This window comes from Lethenteron reissneri, chromosome 2, assembly GCF_015708825.2.
Source record: "Lethenteron reissneri isolate LAM-NWPU_2019-01 chromosome 2, ASM1570882v1, whole genome shotgun sequence".
In the NCBI taxonomy this organism is placed as follows: domain Eukaryota; kingdom Metazoa; phylum Chordata; class Hyperoartia; order Petromyzontiformes; family Petromyzontidae; genus Lethenteron; species Lethenteron reissneri.
This window is the reverse complement of record NC_083780.1, coordinates 6,977,650-6,998,841: the sequence shown is the minus strand read 5'-3', so window position 1 is coordinate 6,998,841 and position 21,192 is coordinate 6,977,650. Positions and strand designations below refer to the sequence as shown.

The 21,192-nt window shown below is 48.0% G+C and overlaps 1 protein-coding gene across 2 annotated transcripts in view; it reads right to left on the bottom strand.

The window, feature by feature from the left end:
• Positions 1-21,192, bottom strand: part of LOC133342014 (low-density lipoprotein receptor-related protein 6-like) — a 90,722-nt gene that overhangs the window by 47,327 nt on the left and 22,203 nt on the right. The window contains exons 1-3 of one of the 2 annotated variants that reach the window (XM_061550893.1): positions 18,120-18,182; positions 11,976-12,202; positions 7,004-7,203 (exon numbers count right to left, since the gene is read on the bottom strand). In XM_061550893.1, the coding sequence (XP_061406877.1) occupies positions 7,004-7,107 (104 nt within the window). In that variant the 5' untranslated portion in view covers positions 7,108-7,203; positions 11,976-12,202; positions 18,120-18,182. Of the gene's footprint in view, positions 1-7,003; positions 7,204-11,975; positions 12,203-18,119; positions 18,183-21,192 lie in introns of those variants that run through there. The other variant, XM_061550884.1, reaches the window with a different exon arrangement.

The following is a 21,192-nucleotide window of genomic DNA, read 5'->3' as shown; positions in this document are numbered from 1 at the left end:
GCCCCTACTGGACATCCATGGAAAAGAGCTTCATCGCTCATCGGATTCCTCCCGCAGTACAACTACATAATCTGATTCGCTTAACGTTCGGTCTTCAACTTCAGTTTTATTTTTCATTTTCCTGCTCCGAGGAGCAAAACATTTTTAAAGGAGGAAAAAAAAAATCCCAACCGGTCAACCAACCAACACGAATCGTGTGGATATACTTTTAAGTCTCCTCTTAAAAACTATTTTTTTAAAGTCACGTAGAAGGGAAATAATAAAATAATAAAAATAAAACATAATGAAATATTTCTCACGACGTTTCGGCCACAACGCTGTCTTCCCGACAGACCTGTTCTTCACCTGAGGACGGCTGCTTGCGTTGTGGCCGAAACGTCGTGAGAATTATTTTATTATGTTGTATTATTGTATTCTTTTATTATTTCCCTTCTACGTGACTTTACCGAAAGAACCAAGAAGATGAATCCCTGCAGTCACGAAAGAAGCTTTAAATCGAATTTTTTTTTTAAGTCAGTTGGTTCTTTTTGGCTTCTCATTCTCTTGGCCTTTCCTTACAAGGCACCTTAAGACATTAGTGAAAGGCGCCCGACAAATTCATATAAAATAATTATTTTTTATCTGGCACTCTTTTTTGAGCAGCTTTTCTCACGCGCACGCAGGCTGTGACATTTCCGAACAGACGCCCCACAATCACGCGGCCCCCGCAGCCGTCAAGGAAGGCGGCAGCCCCCATTCACAGTCTATTCAAGACTTACAGATAAGGCAAATAACCTGTCAGAGTGGTTGCTCTCCCGAACCCAACACAGTGGCCAAGCATGGTAATCATCGAGGCTGCTTTCATCGGTTTCGCAGTTCGATTCCCCAGCAAGCTAATTAAGATTTCTGTGGGGTGATATTGTCAAAGCATGCTGACCAACACAAAGACAACGATCCCTCGTTTCAGCACCAACAGACTGTAGGGGCAAGTGCTGTTAGCGAGCACCTATGAAGGCCGGCACGGCACACGAGGGGGTGGGTGGCCAGCAACACGCCCGACCGCCTTTGTCTCCCCAGTGGCGATGTTTACACATCGCACCGGGTACTCATTTGAGGCCGAGTCGACCTAGGGGAGGCCCAGGACCGGTTCAGATAATCGCCCACTGGTGTTGGCCGTGAGCGGGAATCGAACTCGGATCGCCGGGTTCGTAGCGCAACGCACCAACGCTACCCTAACCACTCTCTACTACACTCCTGCTGATCGCACACGCGTATACTCATGAAGTAAGTTGTGTTGCTCATAGAGGTTCAATGACCATACTTGACCATGCTGGTCAGTGATAGTTGGTGAAGGCCTGGGGGGGTGATGAGTAATTCAAATGGTGACTCGAACTCACACTTCCAGGGCCATGGTGCACAGTTCACTCACTACTGCGCCGGCGCTAATATCCGCTCCCCAACAATACAAAAATTTAGGAAAGCAAGAAAATAAACACGCAACACAAACTTGTTACAGCGCACAATGCGCACCACACGTGCACCTCACTCTCGCGCGCGTACACGCCAAGCGCACAAGCGCGCCGCGTGTCGCACGCACAAACACGATCCGCACGTGGAAAAAACCATCTTGGTGCGCACGTGCACTGCGCGCGTGCACACACCCCCCGTCCGCCCCCCATCCTCCCAAGACGTACGAACCAGCCGCTCAGAGGCGCAGTGGCCGAGGCGGATGTTTAGACACCGGGAAAACAATCCCACATGTGTGACTGATGGGGCCTGGAGGCAGCGGCAACTGTAGCAGCAGCAGCAGCAGCAGCAGAAAAGCTGTTGTCCACTCCCCGTCACCGCCGTGTGGCCTAATGAATGAGGCGTGATTGCCAACGCCTGCTGGGGCCTTCGGAATGCCTCCCCCCACCCCCCCCGGCTACCCACCTCCCTCCCACTCCACTCCACCAGGCCCCCCCTTTCGGCGATCGTCCCACACGGCCGTAACTATATCCTACCCCTTTGCTCTTAAACCCGGGGCCCTGTTAAAAACAAAAGCGCCCGAAGGTTGCCCCTGCCTGCGCGCAGACAGACGGCAGTGATTTCTGTTCCGACGCGAATGCACCACTGGGGTGGGTTTGTTGTTCGCGCGTGCCAAATCCTTCTCTGGTTTTTGTTTGCAGCTGGATAATATAAACCAAATCAGTTAATGTCGTCGTGTGTTTGTCCGCGTGGGTCTCTGGAATTGTTGGGTGTCTACGTGTAAGCGGTGATTGATTAGTCTGTGCAAGTCGGTGTGCGTGTGCGTGCACCTGTGTTTGCTGGGGAGCGGTAGTGTCGCGACCCGAGTTCAAATCCCGCTCACGGCCAATACAAGCGACGATATTTTTTACAGGTCTTGGGCTTCTCCTAGGTCGACTCGGCCTTAAACGAGTACCTGGTGCGGTGTGTCAACATCGCCACTCGGGAGACAAAGGCGGCCGGGCGTGGCTTTGTCCACCCACCCCCCCCTCGTGTACCCTACCAGCCTACAAAGGTGCTCGCTAACAGCACTTGCCCCAAAAGTTTCTTCAGGCTATACGGGGGATCTTTGTCTTTGTTTGGGAACGGGGTGGTGGGGGGATGCGGAGAAACGCAGGGGAAGAGAGTAATGATGGCTAATCCACTGCAGTAAAATCCCAGCGACTTGCATTCACTCGCTTGTCATCGGCACTGACGGCAACATTCTGTCTGCGTCCGGCACGAGCCTTCCTTGCGTCAACTTGGGTCTAAAATATAGGTTCCTGTTGAATTTCGATTTAAAGCTTTCGTGACTGCAGGGATTCATCTTCTTGGTTATTTCGGTAAAGTCACGTAGAAGGGAAATAATAACATAATAATCATTCCCACCAGCGAGAATTATTTAGTTATTTTAATTATTATTATTTTATTTTTTCCCTTCTACGTGACTTTACCGAAAGAACCAAGAAGAAGGTTCCTGTTGCTCGCAGCAACTCTGGTGATACAAAGGTGGCCAGGCACAACGTGTACGTGCGCCGACCTTCTTTCAGCCGTGCGAAACGGAGGCCGCGGGGAAGGACAACAAACTAAACACCAAAAAGCAGTCCTAAAGAAATGAGTTTGTGATGTGTCGGTAGCTTTAACAGGTGCTCGCCGATTGCACCGGCATTAGCGCGCTGCAAATGGGGACTTATGTTGTAAGTGTGGGGGGGGGGGCTCGCTTGCAACTCACCCATTGGTGGAAAAAAAGGAAAAATAAAATGCGCAAGCGTTATGGAAGTTTCGGACTAAGCCGAGCGCAGCTGCAACCCACTGGTGATACCCTGGAGAATGAAACAGGAAATGTTTGGCTTAATCAGAAAACCATGATTAAGCCAAGGAGAATATCGTAAAATCGGAAGTGCTTGGGAAGCTTTGGGGACTGGTAGTTGAGTCAGGGTACCGAGTCCACACCAATAGTGAATAATCATGATATTATTTACAGTAGATCATCGATTAATTATCCACTGGCTTCGAGTTGGAGGGAGTGCCAGATTTTCAAAAACGCCGGATCACCACGACATTATTATTTAAAAAATATAGTTTTTGCACATTTTTGCATGACATTGTTTCGAGTTCTTTTTGTGGTTTTTAATTTGTTTATTATTAGAAATTGGCATACGTGAACATACAAATAGACAAAAATAAATACCCTCCTGTAAAAAGTCACACTATTTACTGCACCGTACTCACCACTCCACTCTCGGAGACTCTTGCATGGAGTGATGTGTATACGTGCAGTATTTTCACTGTTTAAGTTGAATGTAGTGTATAATGTACTGTATATACTACTTGACACGAAATTCAAGCGTAGCTACTTTGTTTTTGTTACGCACGTGGTGCCGATCGCAGGACTAGTTACAAGCCTTTGGAGGGGTTTCGCCGATTGACTTCACCGGATCGGCCCGGGACTGCCGGATAATGTGAGAAGCAATCTTGATTTCCTGACTGCAGGTCATCCGCTTGTGTGGCGATCGAAACGTCACGATCCATTATTATTTTTCGACGTGACTTTACCGAAAGAACCAAAGAGAATGTTGGAAGCAGGCGGATAATCGACAATCAACAGCGATATATTCATTCAGGAGAGCATGCCTGCATCCCAAGGGCCCATTTCAGGAGGGTTCTGCACTGGTGTGCGCGTTTGATCAATTCCATTTTAAGGGGCATTTTGCATGCGGAAGTACAGGGAGGAAACGCAGGCATACGACACAGAAGGTCCATACGGATGGGGCTCGCAAAGCTGACCTTCACTGACATCTCTCGGCTACTCCGGAAGCCTGTGGGGGGAGGCCCTTCTCGTGCCATGTCAGTCGTAGGGATTTTTTTGCCAATCTTTTTGGGGACGTACAGGTTCATGAACGCGTGGGGGAGAGACCAGGAGCGCGCTTCGGATATCACCCGCAACCGATGCTAGCCTTGACTAGGAATCCAACTCGGGTTGCGAGGGGGTCGGCGTGCAACTCGCTAACCACGCCAATTGGCATCCCACGCCGAAACGAAATCTCACGTTAATGTGTCGGCGATCACGTGACTTGCACGAAGACCTATCCAACATCTCAATCTAGTCAACTCCTTGACGCCAAAGGTGATTTCAAAGTTTCACGTTGCGATTGTTTTAGTTACACTTCGGATTCAACTTAAAGAAACAACAACAACAGTTCTAAATTTTAAGTTACCGTTGTTTAACCAGGTGAGAACTCAAGAGACCAGGATGAATCTCACTTGCAAGAGCGACTTGGGGGGCGTCGATCTGCCAGTAGGGGGGGAGGGGAGCAATGATCGCTCCGCGTATTCCACCAAATTGGGGAAATTCGAAAATTCGGGGTAATTTTTCGAATTTAGGTTAGCGTAACAAATGCCCAACAGGGGAAAAAAAAAAGTGTAGACGGATACAAAATATCGCAAATGTGCCAATACAACGCGTCGACTGAAAATACAACGGAGAGTAATGGGGGCCCGGGGGCACGCCCTTGCACCCCACCGCCCCCGGCCACCAACAACTTAAACGTAACATCTTCTTGGTTCTTTCGGTAAAGTCACGTAGAATTGAAATAATAAAAGTAAAACATAACATATTTTATTATGTTTTATTATTATTATTATTTTATTATTTCCCTTCTACGTGACTTTACCGCAAGAACCAAGAAGATGAATCCCTGCAGTCACGAAAGCTTTAAATCGAAATTTAAACGTAACAATTCACAACGACGCCCGTCAACAACATCATCATCTCATTCCACTAATTCCCATCACAATCCAAACACCGCCGCTACCGACGCTGCACCACAGCCACCGGACCCAGCCTCCAATCCCCCTCTCACACCGACCCGCGGGGAGGGACGGCTAAACAAGAGCACCGTTATGGGACTGCCAGCGCCAGCGGCTCGGCACGCGAGCACGAGCGTGGACCACGGCTTCGGTAGGAGCCGGGGGGGGGGGGGTGCAAGGTCCTCTCCGATGAGCGTGTGCGCGCGCCCGTAACCGTTGCCGGACAAGAAGAAGTGATTATGTGCAACATGTTTACAACAACAAAACTCCATCGGCAACCAGAAACAGTGTGTAGAGAGAGAGAGCGAGAAAAAAAATTGTTTGGCTATCTGTCAAACCCTATCCCGTAACCCAGGGGGGGGGGGGGGGGGGGGGGTTACATTCATAATACTTTTGCTTCGCAGGCAGTGGTAGAATATAAGTTAGCGGTAGGGTTCAGGCTAAGGTCAGTAGAATAACCCTTACGACTTGGGTGAAGGATGACAGCAGGCATTAGAGGCAACAGTTGGGACTCCCTATGATTGTGTTTGAAAGGAAAAGTATTCTACGTGGAGTGGGGCGAGTGCTGGGATAGCCCAATGCTCACGGCTGGGTTAAGTGAGGGGGGTGTAATCGCTAAGGCCACGGCAATGCGGAGCCAATCGGCCGCTGGAAACGTTGTTTTCACTCGACCGCGGGCCTACGGGAAGGGCACCCCCATAGTAGTATCCCAATCGACGAGAGATGAAAAATCGGGAAAGTGTGACAACTCGTAACGTGTTGGGCATCCGCCTCCTGGAAGTAGGAGCTGCCTCTATGCGATTAACTTTAGAACGGTAAAAGACGATCGTCACGTCACCCAACTAATGCGTTCCAGTTACTCCGGTATCTTACGAAGCTCCAAATGAAGTGACGTCGTTCACGTCGCACTGCAGGCCGATAGTCGAATGCGCATGACGCAACAGCCACGTGATCTAATCCCCAACAGTCGATGGCTTAAACCCCCGACGGCCAACTCGCCAACACTGCCATTCAGCGAGCTGTGATATATTCTTTGGTTTTTTCGGTACGCAAAAAATAAGCCGCACACAAAGCAGCGATTGGTGTCCGAAACCTATTACACTGGTCAACAAAAACAAAACATTTTTTTCTGGCCTGGATTTTTGCAGCTGTTTTAGACTAATTTCAGGGTGCCGATTCCAAATCTGATCTCAGATTTGCTCTATCACATCTCATTTTATGCTATAGGCATACCCCATTTTCATTGATTTTACCCGAAATTAACTCTGTCACTTATGATTGCAAGTTGTTGCGAGTCAGTGACTGCTTTAGTGTTAAAATATGGTGCTGTAGTTTTAAGATAGTGTGTTTATAATATCGTTTTATATAGATATCCACATTTATTTAATATTTTTCTTCTGCAGTTTTTATTGAAACTGCAATATTTGATATCTCAAAAACCTGATGTGACGGACAAAAACTGATGCCAGATTTTGGAATCAGCACCCCAAAATTACCTTCAAACCGTTGAAATACCTTATGCCAGAAAAAGTGTGTTGGCCAGTGTTATGGCGCTGGCCTCATTCAAGACGGTCTCAAACGAGAGAAGGATCACGTATCCAGACGTAGTGGCAACCAGACGTGGCCGCACCAGTCCCTCGAATACGAAGCGAGCCCCGCCAACAGCAACTTTCCCCTCCCAGTGCGCGTACGGCCGCGCGGAGGCAAACGTTCGTCTGCGCGTCCGTACCCTTTGACGGGATGCAGGGCGATGGCACGGGGCTGGTCCAGCTCGCTCCACACGAGCACGGCGCGGTGAGAGCCGTCAAGCTCGGCAACCTCGACGCGGTTCATCTCCGAGTCGGTCCAGTAGAGCTTGCGGCCCAGCCAATCGCACGCCAGACCATCCGGCGACACCAGGCCCGACACCACCACAGTCGGAGAGCCGCCCTGCTCCGGGACAAATAACAACCCACGAGAAAATGTCAGGAGAAAAAGAAAGTCAGGGGGCGGTTCTTTAATCCACGCGCTCCTCTTTCCGTCGTTGTCAATGCGACTCCAAAGTGCGCACCATCTCGGTGATAATCTGAACACTTTCCATTTTATTTGTTGAATTTTCACATTTCTGATCCGTGTCACGGATAGGTAATGCGCATTTCAATGCATAAAAAAAACGAATTTCTTCCGAGTAAAAAATGCAGGTTGGAAAGCATTATACAAGCCATGCATACGTGCGATTTGCTTTGCCAACTTTGTGCATGCATACTCTTAGGTTTTTTCGGTAAAGTCACGTAGGTAAAAAATGAATACAATTTTAATTTAAAAAATAATTTAAATAAAATCATAAATCATTTTTATTACTTTTATAAATTTTCATTTTATTATTTTTTACCTACGTGACTTTACCGAAAAAACCTAAGAGTATGAATCCTTGCAGTCACGAAAAAGCTTCAAATCTAGAATTTGTGCATGCATCACAATTTCCTTACTCGATATCCTTGCAAAAGGGAACTCCACAACATTCCGTACTTCCGCAAGGCGTTCTTAGTTTAGTTACAATATCAATGTTTTGATGCTCTCTTGCTGACAAGAATAACCTTCGTCTAATTGACATCGATCGACAAGTTCACTTTATGTTGATCGTAATTTACATGATAATTGGTTTTTTACCCTTTTATCTGGCAACAAAACTGACACATGTTTTACAAGGAGTCATGTTTGCATTGATCACAATACCTGCAGTCGGAATGCAAACAAAAAACACAACTCTGATCATGTATGCACAGTACATTACAAAACACAACTCTGATAATATATGCACAGTGCATATGCACAGTGCATACATTATCAGAGTTATGTTTTTTGTTTGCATTCTGACTGCAGGTATTGTGGTCAATGCAAACATGACTCCTTGTAAAAAAGGTGTCAGTTTTGTTGCCAGATAAAAGAGTAAAAAAACAATTATCATATTTTTCTACTGTCAAATGAGGTTCCAATGGTGTATTATACATCTCTCGTTAATCCACTGCTGCTTGAAAACCTCCCCAAGCTTTGTTGTGGTTTCATGGGAGTAGTTGTCGACCAGACGTTACCACATGTAGGTCCCTGCGAATAGGTTCAAGTCCGGAAACCGATTCAGAAATAACTCGGCAATGGTATTAAACGTGGCCAAAACTCAAACTCAAGGTCACCGGTTTCATAGCGCAACGCTCTAACCACTGCGTCACCGCCACCATAATCCAACCTCAGAATCAAAATGTGTATTTAGACTGGAGGAATCCGTTGAGCTGTAAAGCACTTTTTCACAGATGTGCAAATGTCCTTTGCACAGTACAGTCAGAGCCAGCCTGTCCATATAAAAATTACAGCCGATACAAACCGATCCTGTTACACCGAGTGTACAATGCAGTGTGGACAAGACATCTACACAAAAACACAAAGAAAAAGATCCCCCGTATAACCTGAACAGACTGTAGGGGCAAGTGCTGTTAGCGAGCACCTATGAAGGCCGGCACGGCACACGAGGGGGTGGGTGGCCAACACCACGCCGAGTGACGATTTTCTTTTTTACACCGCACCAGGTACTCATTTGTGGCCAAGTCGACCTAGGGGAGGCCCAGGATCGGTTCAGATAATCGTCACTGGTGTTGGCCGTGAGCGGGAATCGAACTCGGGTGGCCGGGTTCGTAGCGCAGCGCGCTACCGCTCACACACAGACAGACAACGCACACACACACACACGCACCGAATGCGCAAAGCAGGACATTATCAACTAAAATAAACTTGATTTTGAGTCATTAAGCCACGGCAGAAAGGAAACCCCTCGAAGAGGAATCAAGGCGAAACTCTTTGTCACGGGAAACTGGGAATGAATGAATTGAGCAGTTGTAACGCGAAACGTGCCCGCACCGCGGGTACGTCACGCGCGCCACCGCCCCCACCGACGCAACGCCCCCCACAGCCCCCCCCCGCCTGCCCGCCCCCACAGAGGACCGTTCTGCATGGACCAGTTCAACACGGGCGGCACGGAGAGCAGTGGAGAAGGGCGGCGGAGGAGGCGCTGTCTGAGCGCCACGGCCTGACGTCTTCAAAACCGGTCGAGCAAGGGGGGGCGGGGAAGGAGGAGGAGGGGGGGGGCGCCAATGACGCTTGGTTCTGTTGTCGTCTCTGCTGGCGCGGGGCATGCGATGAGAGAGAGGAGCCGGGCCTCTGCGGGCAACTGTGAAGTGAGCGGTTGTCAAGAGTCCGTTCACACGCGCGCCCCCCCCCACCCCGTTAATGAATGAGACGAACTCTGTGCGCTCCTGTTTCGGCGTAGTGGGCTGGGCGCAGGTGATGCATGTGCCAGTCGCGCGAGTCGATTGTACCCACACAACGGCCGGCCTTGTCCCGTAGATTTGCTCGCGCGAGCTCTCAAAAGCGCACCCAGCCTGGCACGTGGGCTACGGTGACATCACCGTCACGTCGTGCCGGCCGTTGTTGTTATGTTAGGGCGGTCTAAGTTAACCGGACAGTTGTGATGAATGGCATGCATGTGCGTGTGCAACCGTAAATCAATTTACACATTTCTTAAGTGTACACTTGGGTAGCGGAATTGAAATGTAAACGCATTGTGTTGCCACTATTGCAATTCCATATGCACAAACACCACGTATAAATTGGTGGCGTGACATGCTGTACATATACGTGCACCTACGTATGTACGTAGAACATCTTCTTGGTTCTTTCAGTAAAGTCACGTAGAAGGGAAATAATAAAATAAAACTTAATAAAATACAATTCTCACGACGTTTCGGCCACAACGCAAGCAGATGTCCTCAGGTGAAGAATAGGTCTGTTGGAAAGACAGCGTCTGAATGACAGACCTGTTCTTCACCTGAGGACGGCTGCTTGCGTTGTGGCCGAAACGTCGTGAGAATTGTATTTTATTATGTTTTATTTTATTATTTCCCTTCTACATGACTTTACCGAAAGAACCAAGAAGATAAATCCAAGCAGTCACGAAAGCTTTAAGTCGATATGTAGAACATCTTTCGCACCGTACGAAGCCAAATGTGTTGATCAGAGGCGTGGCGGTAGAACAAACTAAACACAACAACACGCAGTTCTAAAGAAACGAGTTTTCACTCCGGATGATTTAAAAGTGTGTAGCTCCAGTAGCTTCCTAATATCGGAAGGAGAACGCTCCGATTTAAAGCTTTCGTGACTGCAGGGATTCATCTTCTTGGTTCTTTCGGTAAAGTCACGTAGAATGGAAATAATAAAATAAAACATAATAAAATAATTCTCACGACATTTCGGCCACAACGCAAGCAGCCGTCATCAGGTGGAGAACAGGTCTGTCGAGAAGACAGAGACAAAGCGTCATTCAAACTCTGTCTTCTCGACAGACCTGTTCTCCACCTGAGGACGGCTGCTTGCGTTGTGGCCGAAAACGTCGTGAGAATTATTTTATTATGTTTTATTTTTATTATTTTATTATTTCCATTCTACGTGACTTTACCGAAAGAACCAAGAAGAAAGCTCCTAAGTGTTTAATTGCAGGAATGCGTGGCCGCGATGGTTGGCACCACATGCCGCACGTGCACAACTGTGACACTGCGGCAAGCTCTGCTCGTGCATATTGAGCGTTCTCGTTATGCGCATCTGCCGTTCGACAACTCCCCTGGTGAGAGAAGGATTGATGCAGGTGCATACAAATACATTGTGGTGAAACACAAATAATGATGATGATGATGATAACGATGTTACACACTGCTCCTCTATTTGTTGGTTGTACTCAATCTCTGAAATATTTGTGTTTTTGTCCTTTGTTTATCTTCTCCCTTGCAAAATAGCCAGGAAAATGGCTAAACGGGATCATCCGTGTAACAAATCAAATAACCTCAATGAATGAAAACCGACTGGCGACAACTAAATGCACTTTGTGCGGCGAGACAAGACGCGCCGTACAATGTCGGCGGTAAACATCGGTCAACTTGCGCGCACGCGTGTCCCACCCGTGTCCCGCCCGTGTCCCAACCGTGTCCGAGCAAGTGTGTCCCGTGCGTGCATGTCCCGTGCGTGTCCCGTGCGTGCGTGTCCCGTGCGTACGTGTCTCGTGCGTGTCCCGTGCGTGCCCCGTGCCCCGTGCGTGTCCCATGCGTGTCCCATGCGTGCGTGTCCCATGCGTGTCTCGTGCGTGCGTGTCCCGTGCATGTCCCGTGCGTGTCCCGTGCGTGTCCCGTGCGTGTCCCGTGCGTGTCCCGTGCGTGTCTCGTGCGTGTCCCGTGCGTGCGTGTCTCGTGCGTGTCCCATGCGTGTCCCATGCGTGTCTCGTGCGTGTCCCATGCGTGTCCCATGCGTGTCCCATGCGTGCGTGTCCCATGCGTGTCTCATGCGTGTCTCGTGCATGTCCCATGCGTGTCTCGTGCATGTCCCATGCGTGTCTCGTGCGTGTCCCATGCGTGTCCCATGCGTGCGTGTCCCATGCGTGTCTCGTGCGTGTCCCATGCGTGTCCCATGCGTGCGTGTCCCATGCGTGTCTCGTGCGTGTCCCATGCGTGTCCCATGCGTGCGTGTCCCATGCGTGTCTCGTGCGTGTCCCATGCGTGTCCCATGCGTGTCTCGTGCGTGTCCCATGCGTGTCCCATGCGTGCGTGTCTCGTGCGTGTCCCATGCGTGCGTCCCGTGCGTGTCCTGCGCGTGCCCCCCGCGAGGGGCGTGTCCCGTGCGTGCGGTACCACGAGCGAGCGGTTGAGCTGCGCGCGCTTGATGGCCTCGTCGCTGACGTCGCTCCAGTAGACGGTGCCCTCGTCGTAGACGTAGTCCAGCGCTGCCGCGTCCTCCAGGCCGGCCAGCACCACGGAGACGTTGGCCCGAGCCGTTCGCCCGGCACCCCGCGGCGACGACGCCGCCGCGTCCACCACGCGGATGTCCCGCCGGTTGGCGAAGAGGAGAAGCGGCCAAGCTGTTGTGCGCACAGGCAACGGGATTTCACGCGTATGTTTTCGCGAATAAAATTATCCGGGTGTTTTGGGTTAGGTCGCGTAAATGTGTCGTGAAACCCGCCACCACCCGGTTTTGCCACGTCAACAAAACGTGCAATTTCTTTCCTAGTTCAGCACACCGGTGTGTTGGACAGTAAACCCACAACAACATCGACAATTCTATAACCGTGCCATTTCGCCAAAAATTACAACAACCGGCATCATGAGGCGGAGAGTTGTGAAGAAATCCTCCTTCTGTTTCGGTCTTAAATAGACGGGGGATAAATGTGGGGGGGGTGGCGGGGGTTCATGTATGCATATAAATTACAACGGATATCCATTATCGGTTGGATCGATAGGGTAATCAACATACAATACGGCAAAGGATGCCGCCACGCCACCAGCCCCCAACTCCCCTCCGAACACGGATTCGATTTCGGGTTTTCAACAAAACTCAAATTTGTGCACGCGAATCCGGAAGCGAATTTGCGAGGAGCGTGGTGCTGATGGTGCAGCGCACGCCATGGCTACATCCGGCAACAGCTCCCACCACATCACAGCAGGGGATGTATCAATACATGGATACCGTGTTTAAATTTACACTTTAAATGCTTCCGAGCACTCATGCAGCTTATTATGTACATACTCTTTGGTTCTTTCGGTAAAGTCACGTAGGTGAAAAAACAAATGAAATAAAAAAATAGAAATAAATAAATTTAATCACGACGTTTCGATTTTATTTTATATATTTTTTCACTTACGTGACTTTACCGAAAGCACCAAAGAGTATGGATCCTTGCAGTCACGAAAACTTAAATCCTTTATTATGTACATCAAATACACTGAAGTATAGGTTCCATTCGCACACTTGAACATTACGGGGCATATTGTATCCGTCACATGCAACGCGCTGGGTTCATGCAGCTGCAGTTGGAGTGCCTAGTAATTTGCTGGTAGAGTTCTTAGCACATTGCAACATTCGTAATTTGATTTCATTTTTGTGCTTTTCTAAACTCAAGCAAATAAAGATTCAGACTCCCGTCAGATTCAGCTGAAATTCAGGTTTGAATGAACGTGACCCAGGATGGATTCGTCCCATTACTAATCTAAAAAAATTTAAAATCCAATCACAACCCCGGCCTGTGACAATTCATCAAAATCAAGGAGCGAGGGGTCGGGAGATTCCAAAGTGTCCCACATTTAAAGACATACCTCGGCAACCAAAGACAAAGATCCCCCGTATAGCCTTGACAGACTGTTGGGGCAAGTGCTGTTAGCGAGTAGCACCTATGAAGGCCGGCACAGCACACGAGGGGGTGGGTGACCAGCACCACGCCCGACCGCCTGTGTCTCCACAGTGGCGATGTTTACCACACACTGCACCAGGTACTCATTTGAGGCCTAGTCAACCTCAGGGAGGTCCAGCACCGCTTCAGATAATCATCACTGGTGTTGGCCGTGAGCGGGAATCGAACTTGGGTCACCGAGTTCGTAGCACAGTGTAGCGCTAACCGCGACAATACTGCTCCCCACCACGCACACACACAACAACAACCACCGCCGCCATTCGCTACCAAGTGTCAGTGACGTCACCACGGCGCTTGTGCCAGGCTATGTGCACGTTGAGGCCACGTGAAGTGTCGAACGCCCGTTGGCAGGTCACAGGGCAGACCCAGGTGGTGCCATGGGTTGACCGACTGAGATGACTGGCCGATGCACCACCTGTGCCCCCTACTGTGCCAACTTGCTGTGCCTTAGCCACCCGGCGCTCCGCTCATTGTTGTGAGCGTCGCTCCTCCGCCCTCCGTTGTTGTTAAAGGGCGACTGCCTCCAACTGCCCAGTAGCGTCCTTCACGAGCCTCCTCCACAGAGGCCGATCTTGACACTGCTGGTACCAGTCATCGGCAAGTCCACTCAGCTCCACGTCCTTCTGTACCACATCACTCCATCTCTTCTCTAGCCCGTGCCACGCCCGTTTAGCCCCCTCGATCCGGCCGAACAACACACACCGACACACAAACGCGCGCGCGGCTCACGAGGACACAAAGATCCACCCAGAGGGCCTCACGGCTGCGTCTGCACCGGTGCACTTCCCCGAGCTACCGGGGCCAGCACCCCCCCCCCCCGGTCAGCAGAGCGGCGGCGCGCACAACGTCACACTGCCATTGAGGCGCATCAGACCGTTGCAATCGCAGGCCAAAGCCTCCCACAGCCCCGAGGCTTTGTGCGAGCCCGCGGGCTGCCAAGACCTGTGCCTTTTAGCGAGCACCGCAAGAACGCATCGGCGCGCTCGCACCTACGCGGGTACTGTGCCGCAAGGCGCCCAACAATGTTGTCTTTCTTCGCACCGGCGAGCGGGCGGGCGGGCGGGGAAGCAACACCGTAACGGGTTTTTTTTTGCTACAAATCGCAAACTGCTTGGGGGTCGAGTTTATAAATTTGCCGTCGTCGTTCGAATGCCAGGTTATGGCTGTTTGGTTCCGTGAGATTTCTGCAGCAGCTGTGCGTTCAATGTTTGGCAGAGGCACGAATGAGCGTGTACGATTGTGAAGGATGTGAAATCTTTAATAATGATGAGGCCAGTTTCAAACATTGGGCAACCTCACATTCAAAATACTAATCATACATTTTTGGTGTAAGTTAAACCTGATTATATACAGTTTTAATCATGGAACCAGTCAATGGTTTGACTCGTGTACATAACTGAATGTCCATTACAATCCCAGCAAGGATGAAACGTTAGTTTTTCTGAGTACATCCAACACTCACGTGTGTTTTAGTTCACTCATGAATGAATATTACCTGCAATGACATGGATCAGAAACATGGACATCGAGGAAGTAGAACGGCAAGCGCGCAGATAACGGAGACTGTTCAAAGAGGCATGGAGAGATGAACAATTTGAATTGCACCGAGATATGGAAAGCGGAGCACATGCATTGTAGAACGTACGAGGGTTTAACGACATCATTTTGATCTTCAGGTAGCCGTGGATCGAGCATGACGGAGGTGATAACAAGCACGGCGAGATGCATGCAAGGAATTACACGGCCAGAGAGAGAGGAACACGCGGTGGATCGGGCAACAAGAACAAATCAGTTTTTATAGATCTCCTTCCAACAGCGGAGACAGACCCTGGCTGATGATGACAATCAGTGACGTGGGCCCACACCCAGGCTTCTCCCGGGATTCCCTTGCTTGCAAAGGCACGGGGATCCAGGCAGGGAAACCAGGTGAGGCAGGCCTGGCCCGAGGGGGCCACTAGGCCTCAACTGCATGTATGTTTAAAGATAACAAGTTAATTGCAAACGTGATTACGTCACGTGGAATAAAGTTTCGATTGTCAAGGTCAAATACGGTTGAGGCCTTCGTGGAGTGTGACGCCGCGAGACACGTTGTATAATCACGCCATCAATTTTTACCTGTTTGCTCCAGGGTAAGCCTCTTATATGGCCAAGCAGAGTTGACCAAAACCCAACGAAAATCCGCCCAAAAAAAGATTGATGCGGTTACCACTCCGATCCAGTTAAAATATAAACATTGCGCTTTGCAGCCAAGGCGTTAAAAGCAATGATAGTGGACTTTGCTTAACCCGAACAACGGCCAATAACCAATTGGGTTGACTTCCTGATAGCAACAGAACTTTATACCGACCTATTATTTTAAAATGTTGCACATAGAAGAAGACCTGATGATGCAGGCAGTGCTGACGAAGGAAAACTGGGACTAAATGTAGGATGAACAACAACAGGAAAATAAAAAGTGTTGTTGTTCTTGTTGTTCAGAAATAAAAGGAAGGAATTGGAAAGAGCGGAAGACCTAACAGAGAATGGCTTCATAATCAACGTTTAGATCGCGTTATATATAAATGTGTTGTAACCCTCCACCACCCGACACGGCCAATCAGTAAAAAAAGTGTCACGTTGACAAAAGACAAATAGTTCACTGCTTTAGCCCACCGGTGTGTTGAAGCGTGAAACCACAACATTTACAATTTTTTTTTGAGTACGACGTTTCGCTGGTAATTGCATCCAGCATCATCGGGCAATTCGCCAGAATGGTGAGGCTCTGCGTGTTAAAGAGAATGGCTTGATGACGATGACGACGAGATAAGAGATCGGTGCCAGAAAGATGTGAACCACTATTTGAGCGTATTGGCACTAGAAGACAGAGAGGAAAGTGTAAACAAATGTGGAAATGTGCAGCGGACAACTACGGGCTATCAGCCCATGGATCGTGACGATGATTATTTACATGAGATAATCAATTTTTCGATTTAAAGCTTTCGTGACTGCAGGGATTCATCTTCTTGGTTCTTTCGGTAAAGTCACGTAGAAGGGAAGTAATAAAATAATAAAAATAAAACATAATAAAAAAAAATTTCGAAGCGCCCTTTCCCCCCCTTCCAACCCAGCTTAAATATACGCTCCAAGCTCGTGTGCTGTTTCATTCAGACGCTGTCTCCCCGACAGACCTGGTCTTCACCTGAGGACGGCTGCTTGCGTTGTGGCCGAAACGTCGTGAGAATTATTTTATTATGTTTTATTTTTATCATTGTATTACTTCCTTTCTACGTGACTTTACCGAAAGAACCAAGAAGATGAGATAATCAATATGAGAATCATGATGACCCGCTACGGATGGCCAGAGCTGTAGTGCAAATACCGCAACGCTTTTCAACCTCAGCTGCAAAGCGTTGCTAATGAGTACGCGCACCTTTCAAACGTTTGAAATGCACGTCGAAAATGGTGGCAATGCCCGCTTATAATTGTAACGCCTCTCTTGTACAATTGCAATTGTAAAGTGAAATTGTGCGAGGTGGTGGGAATACTAAACTAAGTGTAATTTACACAATTTACATTAGAGTATATTCGCTGGCACTTATAGGCCTATGTAAATAAATGTTCCAATGAAGACCAAATTTAAAGCGTAGTTAAACTCATCTTATTGCAAGAGATTGCACGGCAATTTTTACGACATTTTTATTCAAACATGATCCATTCCAACGTTAAAGTTTTCCACATTACGAAACGTTCTGGTGAGATCTGCGGCTTGGAAATGTTCGACAAATGGGTCTGCTCTTTCAGCACGAGCCACTTTTCAAAAACATAAATCGTCCCTGGGTAAACAAAAAAAGGCGGCAGGCCAGTCTATTAAGGGAGCCTCCCATTTGCTAGGGGATTTTTTTAACCACGCAAAGAAATCTGCGCCCAGAAACGCAAATGAGCACAATACACACAGGCAGACTAACTGAACACCCACATAACTGAGGTTGTCTTGGGTTAGATCGCGTGCATATATAAATGTGTCGTTAAACCCGCCACCATCCGACACAGCCAACTAGCAAGGCTGTGTCACGTAAACAGACTGTGCCAAGTGGTTACTGCTTCAGCACACCGGTTGCGTGTTGGAGAGTAAAACCACAACATTTCCACGATTTGAGTAAGACGTTTCGCCAGTAATCATAACTAACTAAAAGTTGTGGGTTTACTCTCTAAACACACCGGTGTGCTGTACTAGTAACGAATTGGCATGTTATGTTAACGCGACAAACCTTACTAAATGCCTGTGTTTGGTGGTGGCGGGTTTAAGGACACATTTATATTGAGAATTATTTGATTTTATTATGTTTTATTTTTATTATATTATTACTTCTCTTCTACGTGACTTTACCGAAAGAACCAAGAAGATGAATCCCTGCAGTCACGAAAGCTTTAAATCGAAATTTGACACATTTATATTTACGCGATCTAACCCCCCCCCAAAAAAACCTCTGTTATGGATATTGTTCGCGAAAGCCTACGTGCTAAATTTACACCCACAGATACGTGTCCCAACAGTCCTGATTAACAACAAAATGTTACTTTTGAAAACATTCGCGAGTCAATTAATCCGTACCAACCCCTCTCAAAGGTCGTTAAGATCTGCAGACTCTGGCCTTCTGTGCGTGCCTCCATCCCGGCTGCATTCCTGGGGGCGTGAGGCCACTAGCCGTGTCCGCGCCACCGTTTGTGGAATTTCGCTACCGTTGGAAATCCGTTCATCCGATAATTCGGACACTAATTCTAGATTTGAAGCTTTCGTGACTGCAAGGATTCATATTCTTGGTTTTTTCGGTAAAGTCACGTAGGTAAGAAATTTAAATTAATAAAAGTAGAATAAAATAAAAATCACGACGTTTCGGAGGCAACACAAGCTTTCGTCTTCAGGTGGAACCATCACAGCCCGACAGCTGTATCAAGTGACGTCGTGATTTTTATTTTATTTTACTTTTATTAATAAAAAAATTTTACCTACGTGACTTTACCGAAAAAACCTAAGAATATGAATTCGGACACTTACATGTCTCGTCTTAAAACCACATCTTTCTTAACCGTAGTAGAAGTTTTTTGTTGGGTTATATCGGGCGATCGGGTGATCTAACCCAACAAAAACCTCTCGTGGATAATATTGGTTCACGAAAGCCTACGAATTAAAACCGATGTGTTCTTAAGTCAGTTTATTTTATTTAGCTTCGTCTCTCTTGACCCCTTTCCTTATCTTAACAAGGCGCCTTGAGACATTAGCGGATGGCGCCTTACAAATAAATGCCAATCATTATTTTGAAAATAAAAAACTTTTTGTAAAAATAAGTTGTTGCCCATTCTCCCCCCCCCCCAACAAATACTTGCACAACTCTGAGCTTCAAACAATCCGTGTGCGGAGTTTCGTACGGAGGCTGGCCTTAGGGTTTTGGAGTCCTTGTGAATACATGCCGAGACGAAAGGACACGATATTTCCAGCCGTTGTAATATGTATCCTATCGGCTCCGTTACAAATCACTGCAAAAACAGAGTGGTCCTTGTTTTAATATTTTATAAAAGTACATCAAAGGTTCCCAACCTTGGTTCCGCAAACGCCTGGTGGTCTTGCGAGGCTACGACTGGGGGGGGGGGGGGGGGGCCCGCGGAAAGGATAAATAATAACATCCTCACTGAGGAAATGTACAATTTCAAATAACTCGTACAGGGACTCCTATATTTCGATTTAAAACTTTCGTGACTGCAGGGATTCATCTTCTTGGTTCTTTCGGTAAAGTCACGGAGAAGGAAAGAAATAAAATAATAAAAATAAAACATAACAAAATAATTCTCACGACGTTTCGGCCACAACGCAAGCAGCCGTCCTCAGGAGAAGAACATGTCTGTCAGACTCTGTCTTGTCGACAAAAATGTGACTCGGCTCCCTTGTTCCGCGGCGTGCCACACGGATACGGAAGTTGCGAGTGAAACAATGGCCGTGCACGTTAGAGCCCAGGCTGTCAATCCACGACTGGGCGAGCGGCATCCCCAAGCCCAGTGCATGCCATACGCGGGTTATTGCGACCATACTTCACCAAGTTTGTCAGTGCGGGTTGGCAAAAGAAGGGGGGGTTGTGGGCGGGATATACGCAGTGTGTTATTCCCATAACGCGGCGGTAGTTGCGTCCCTGAAGAACGCCGCGTTATGGAAAAATCGCGTTACGATAATCAATAATATATATTATAGGGTAAAGCACAGTCCGCCATAACACGCGAAATGCGTACGCAGGCCGAACAACAACTGAGGCGCGTGGGTAGCATCTAGAAGCATCCAGCAGCATCCCAATGCCGTGTGCGATGACGCTACGCCGAGGCAGCCGTTCTCAACCAATCCCCCCTCGCGCGACGTAGCTCCGTTCGCTCGATCGCGTTATATCCAATTCTCTTTCCGCGTAATAAAAAATGTGCTCCCTAAAACATTCATTATCCCGTTCTATACGATTCGCGTCATGAAAACAACAATAACACGCGTTATCGGAGAACAGCCTGTGCCTGTAAGTATAAACATACAGCGCAGCAATGGATGTTCCCTGCACTGCGCTCTGCTGATCACCAGATAGCCCCTGCAAGCCCTGCAACACAACTTGTTTGTGCGTAGCAGTAGGCCTCGGCAAGGTAAGGTAATTGTACCCTTTTTACCGGGTAAAAGGGTAAAGGTGTTGACATGCCAAGGGGTAAGGGTAAAGGGTAGGGTAAAAGGTAGGCTCGTTGATTTTTACCTTTTACCTTACCTGCTAAAGGGTAAAAGGTAGGGTAGAGTGATTGTATTGTGGTAAGGTAAAAGGTAGGGTAAAGGTAGGCTCGTTGTTTTTACACTTTTACCTTACCTTGCCGAAGCCTACGTAGCAGACACCCATCCAAGCACTATCCAGGCTCAAAGCTGCTTAGCTTCTGAGATGTGACGAGACGGGGAACACTCGCTGTGCATTGGCCATAGGCGTAACACACACGTTAGACCCTTCTAGAAGGTGCATTCCATCTCAGTCACCCGACCCTATTCTTCTGAATAGAACTGTTGTCCAAAGAGATAACAATAACCGCTCGAAAAACCTGCACGCATTTTCGTCAAAACTAATCTGATTCCTTCCTGCAAGATTTCATCATTCTCGGCGCAACCTTGTAAACACTCCGAACTTGCACTGCACGTGATTTAAATACAACCAATTGGTCAAACGTATTGTCACAATCGCCCTGAGAACGATTGCTTGAGGTCGCTTTATCTACTCCAATAATTATTATTATTACAATTGAGTGGAGGAGTATAATTTTGTGCAGAGGACAAATTCACATTTTTGTTTTCATATCCTGTATTTTAAAGTCACCTTAAGCATACTAAAAAATTATTAAAATAATATTAGGTAGATGTAAAGGTCTGTTAGTAAGCAAGTAAACCTCCGTTGTACATAGTGCCATCCATACAAGGCCACACACCACTTTCCAACACACTCCCAGTCAGTAAAAACCCTTAAAGTTAAAACCAAGACGAAAACAACCCCCCCCCCCCTTACACAGACGGTGATACGCAAGAGAAAATAAACGTGGTTTTCTGAGTCATCCTAAAAAACCTCGGCCAACGGAACGTCCCTTTCGGACCGGGGCAAGACATTCCACAAACGAGGCGGCCGACTACT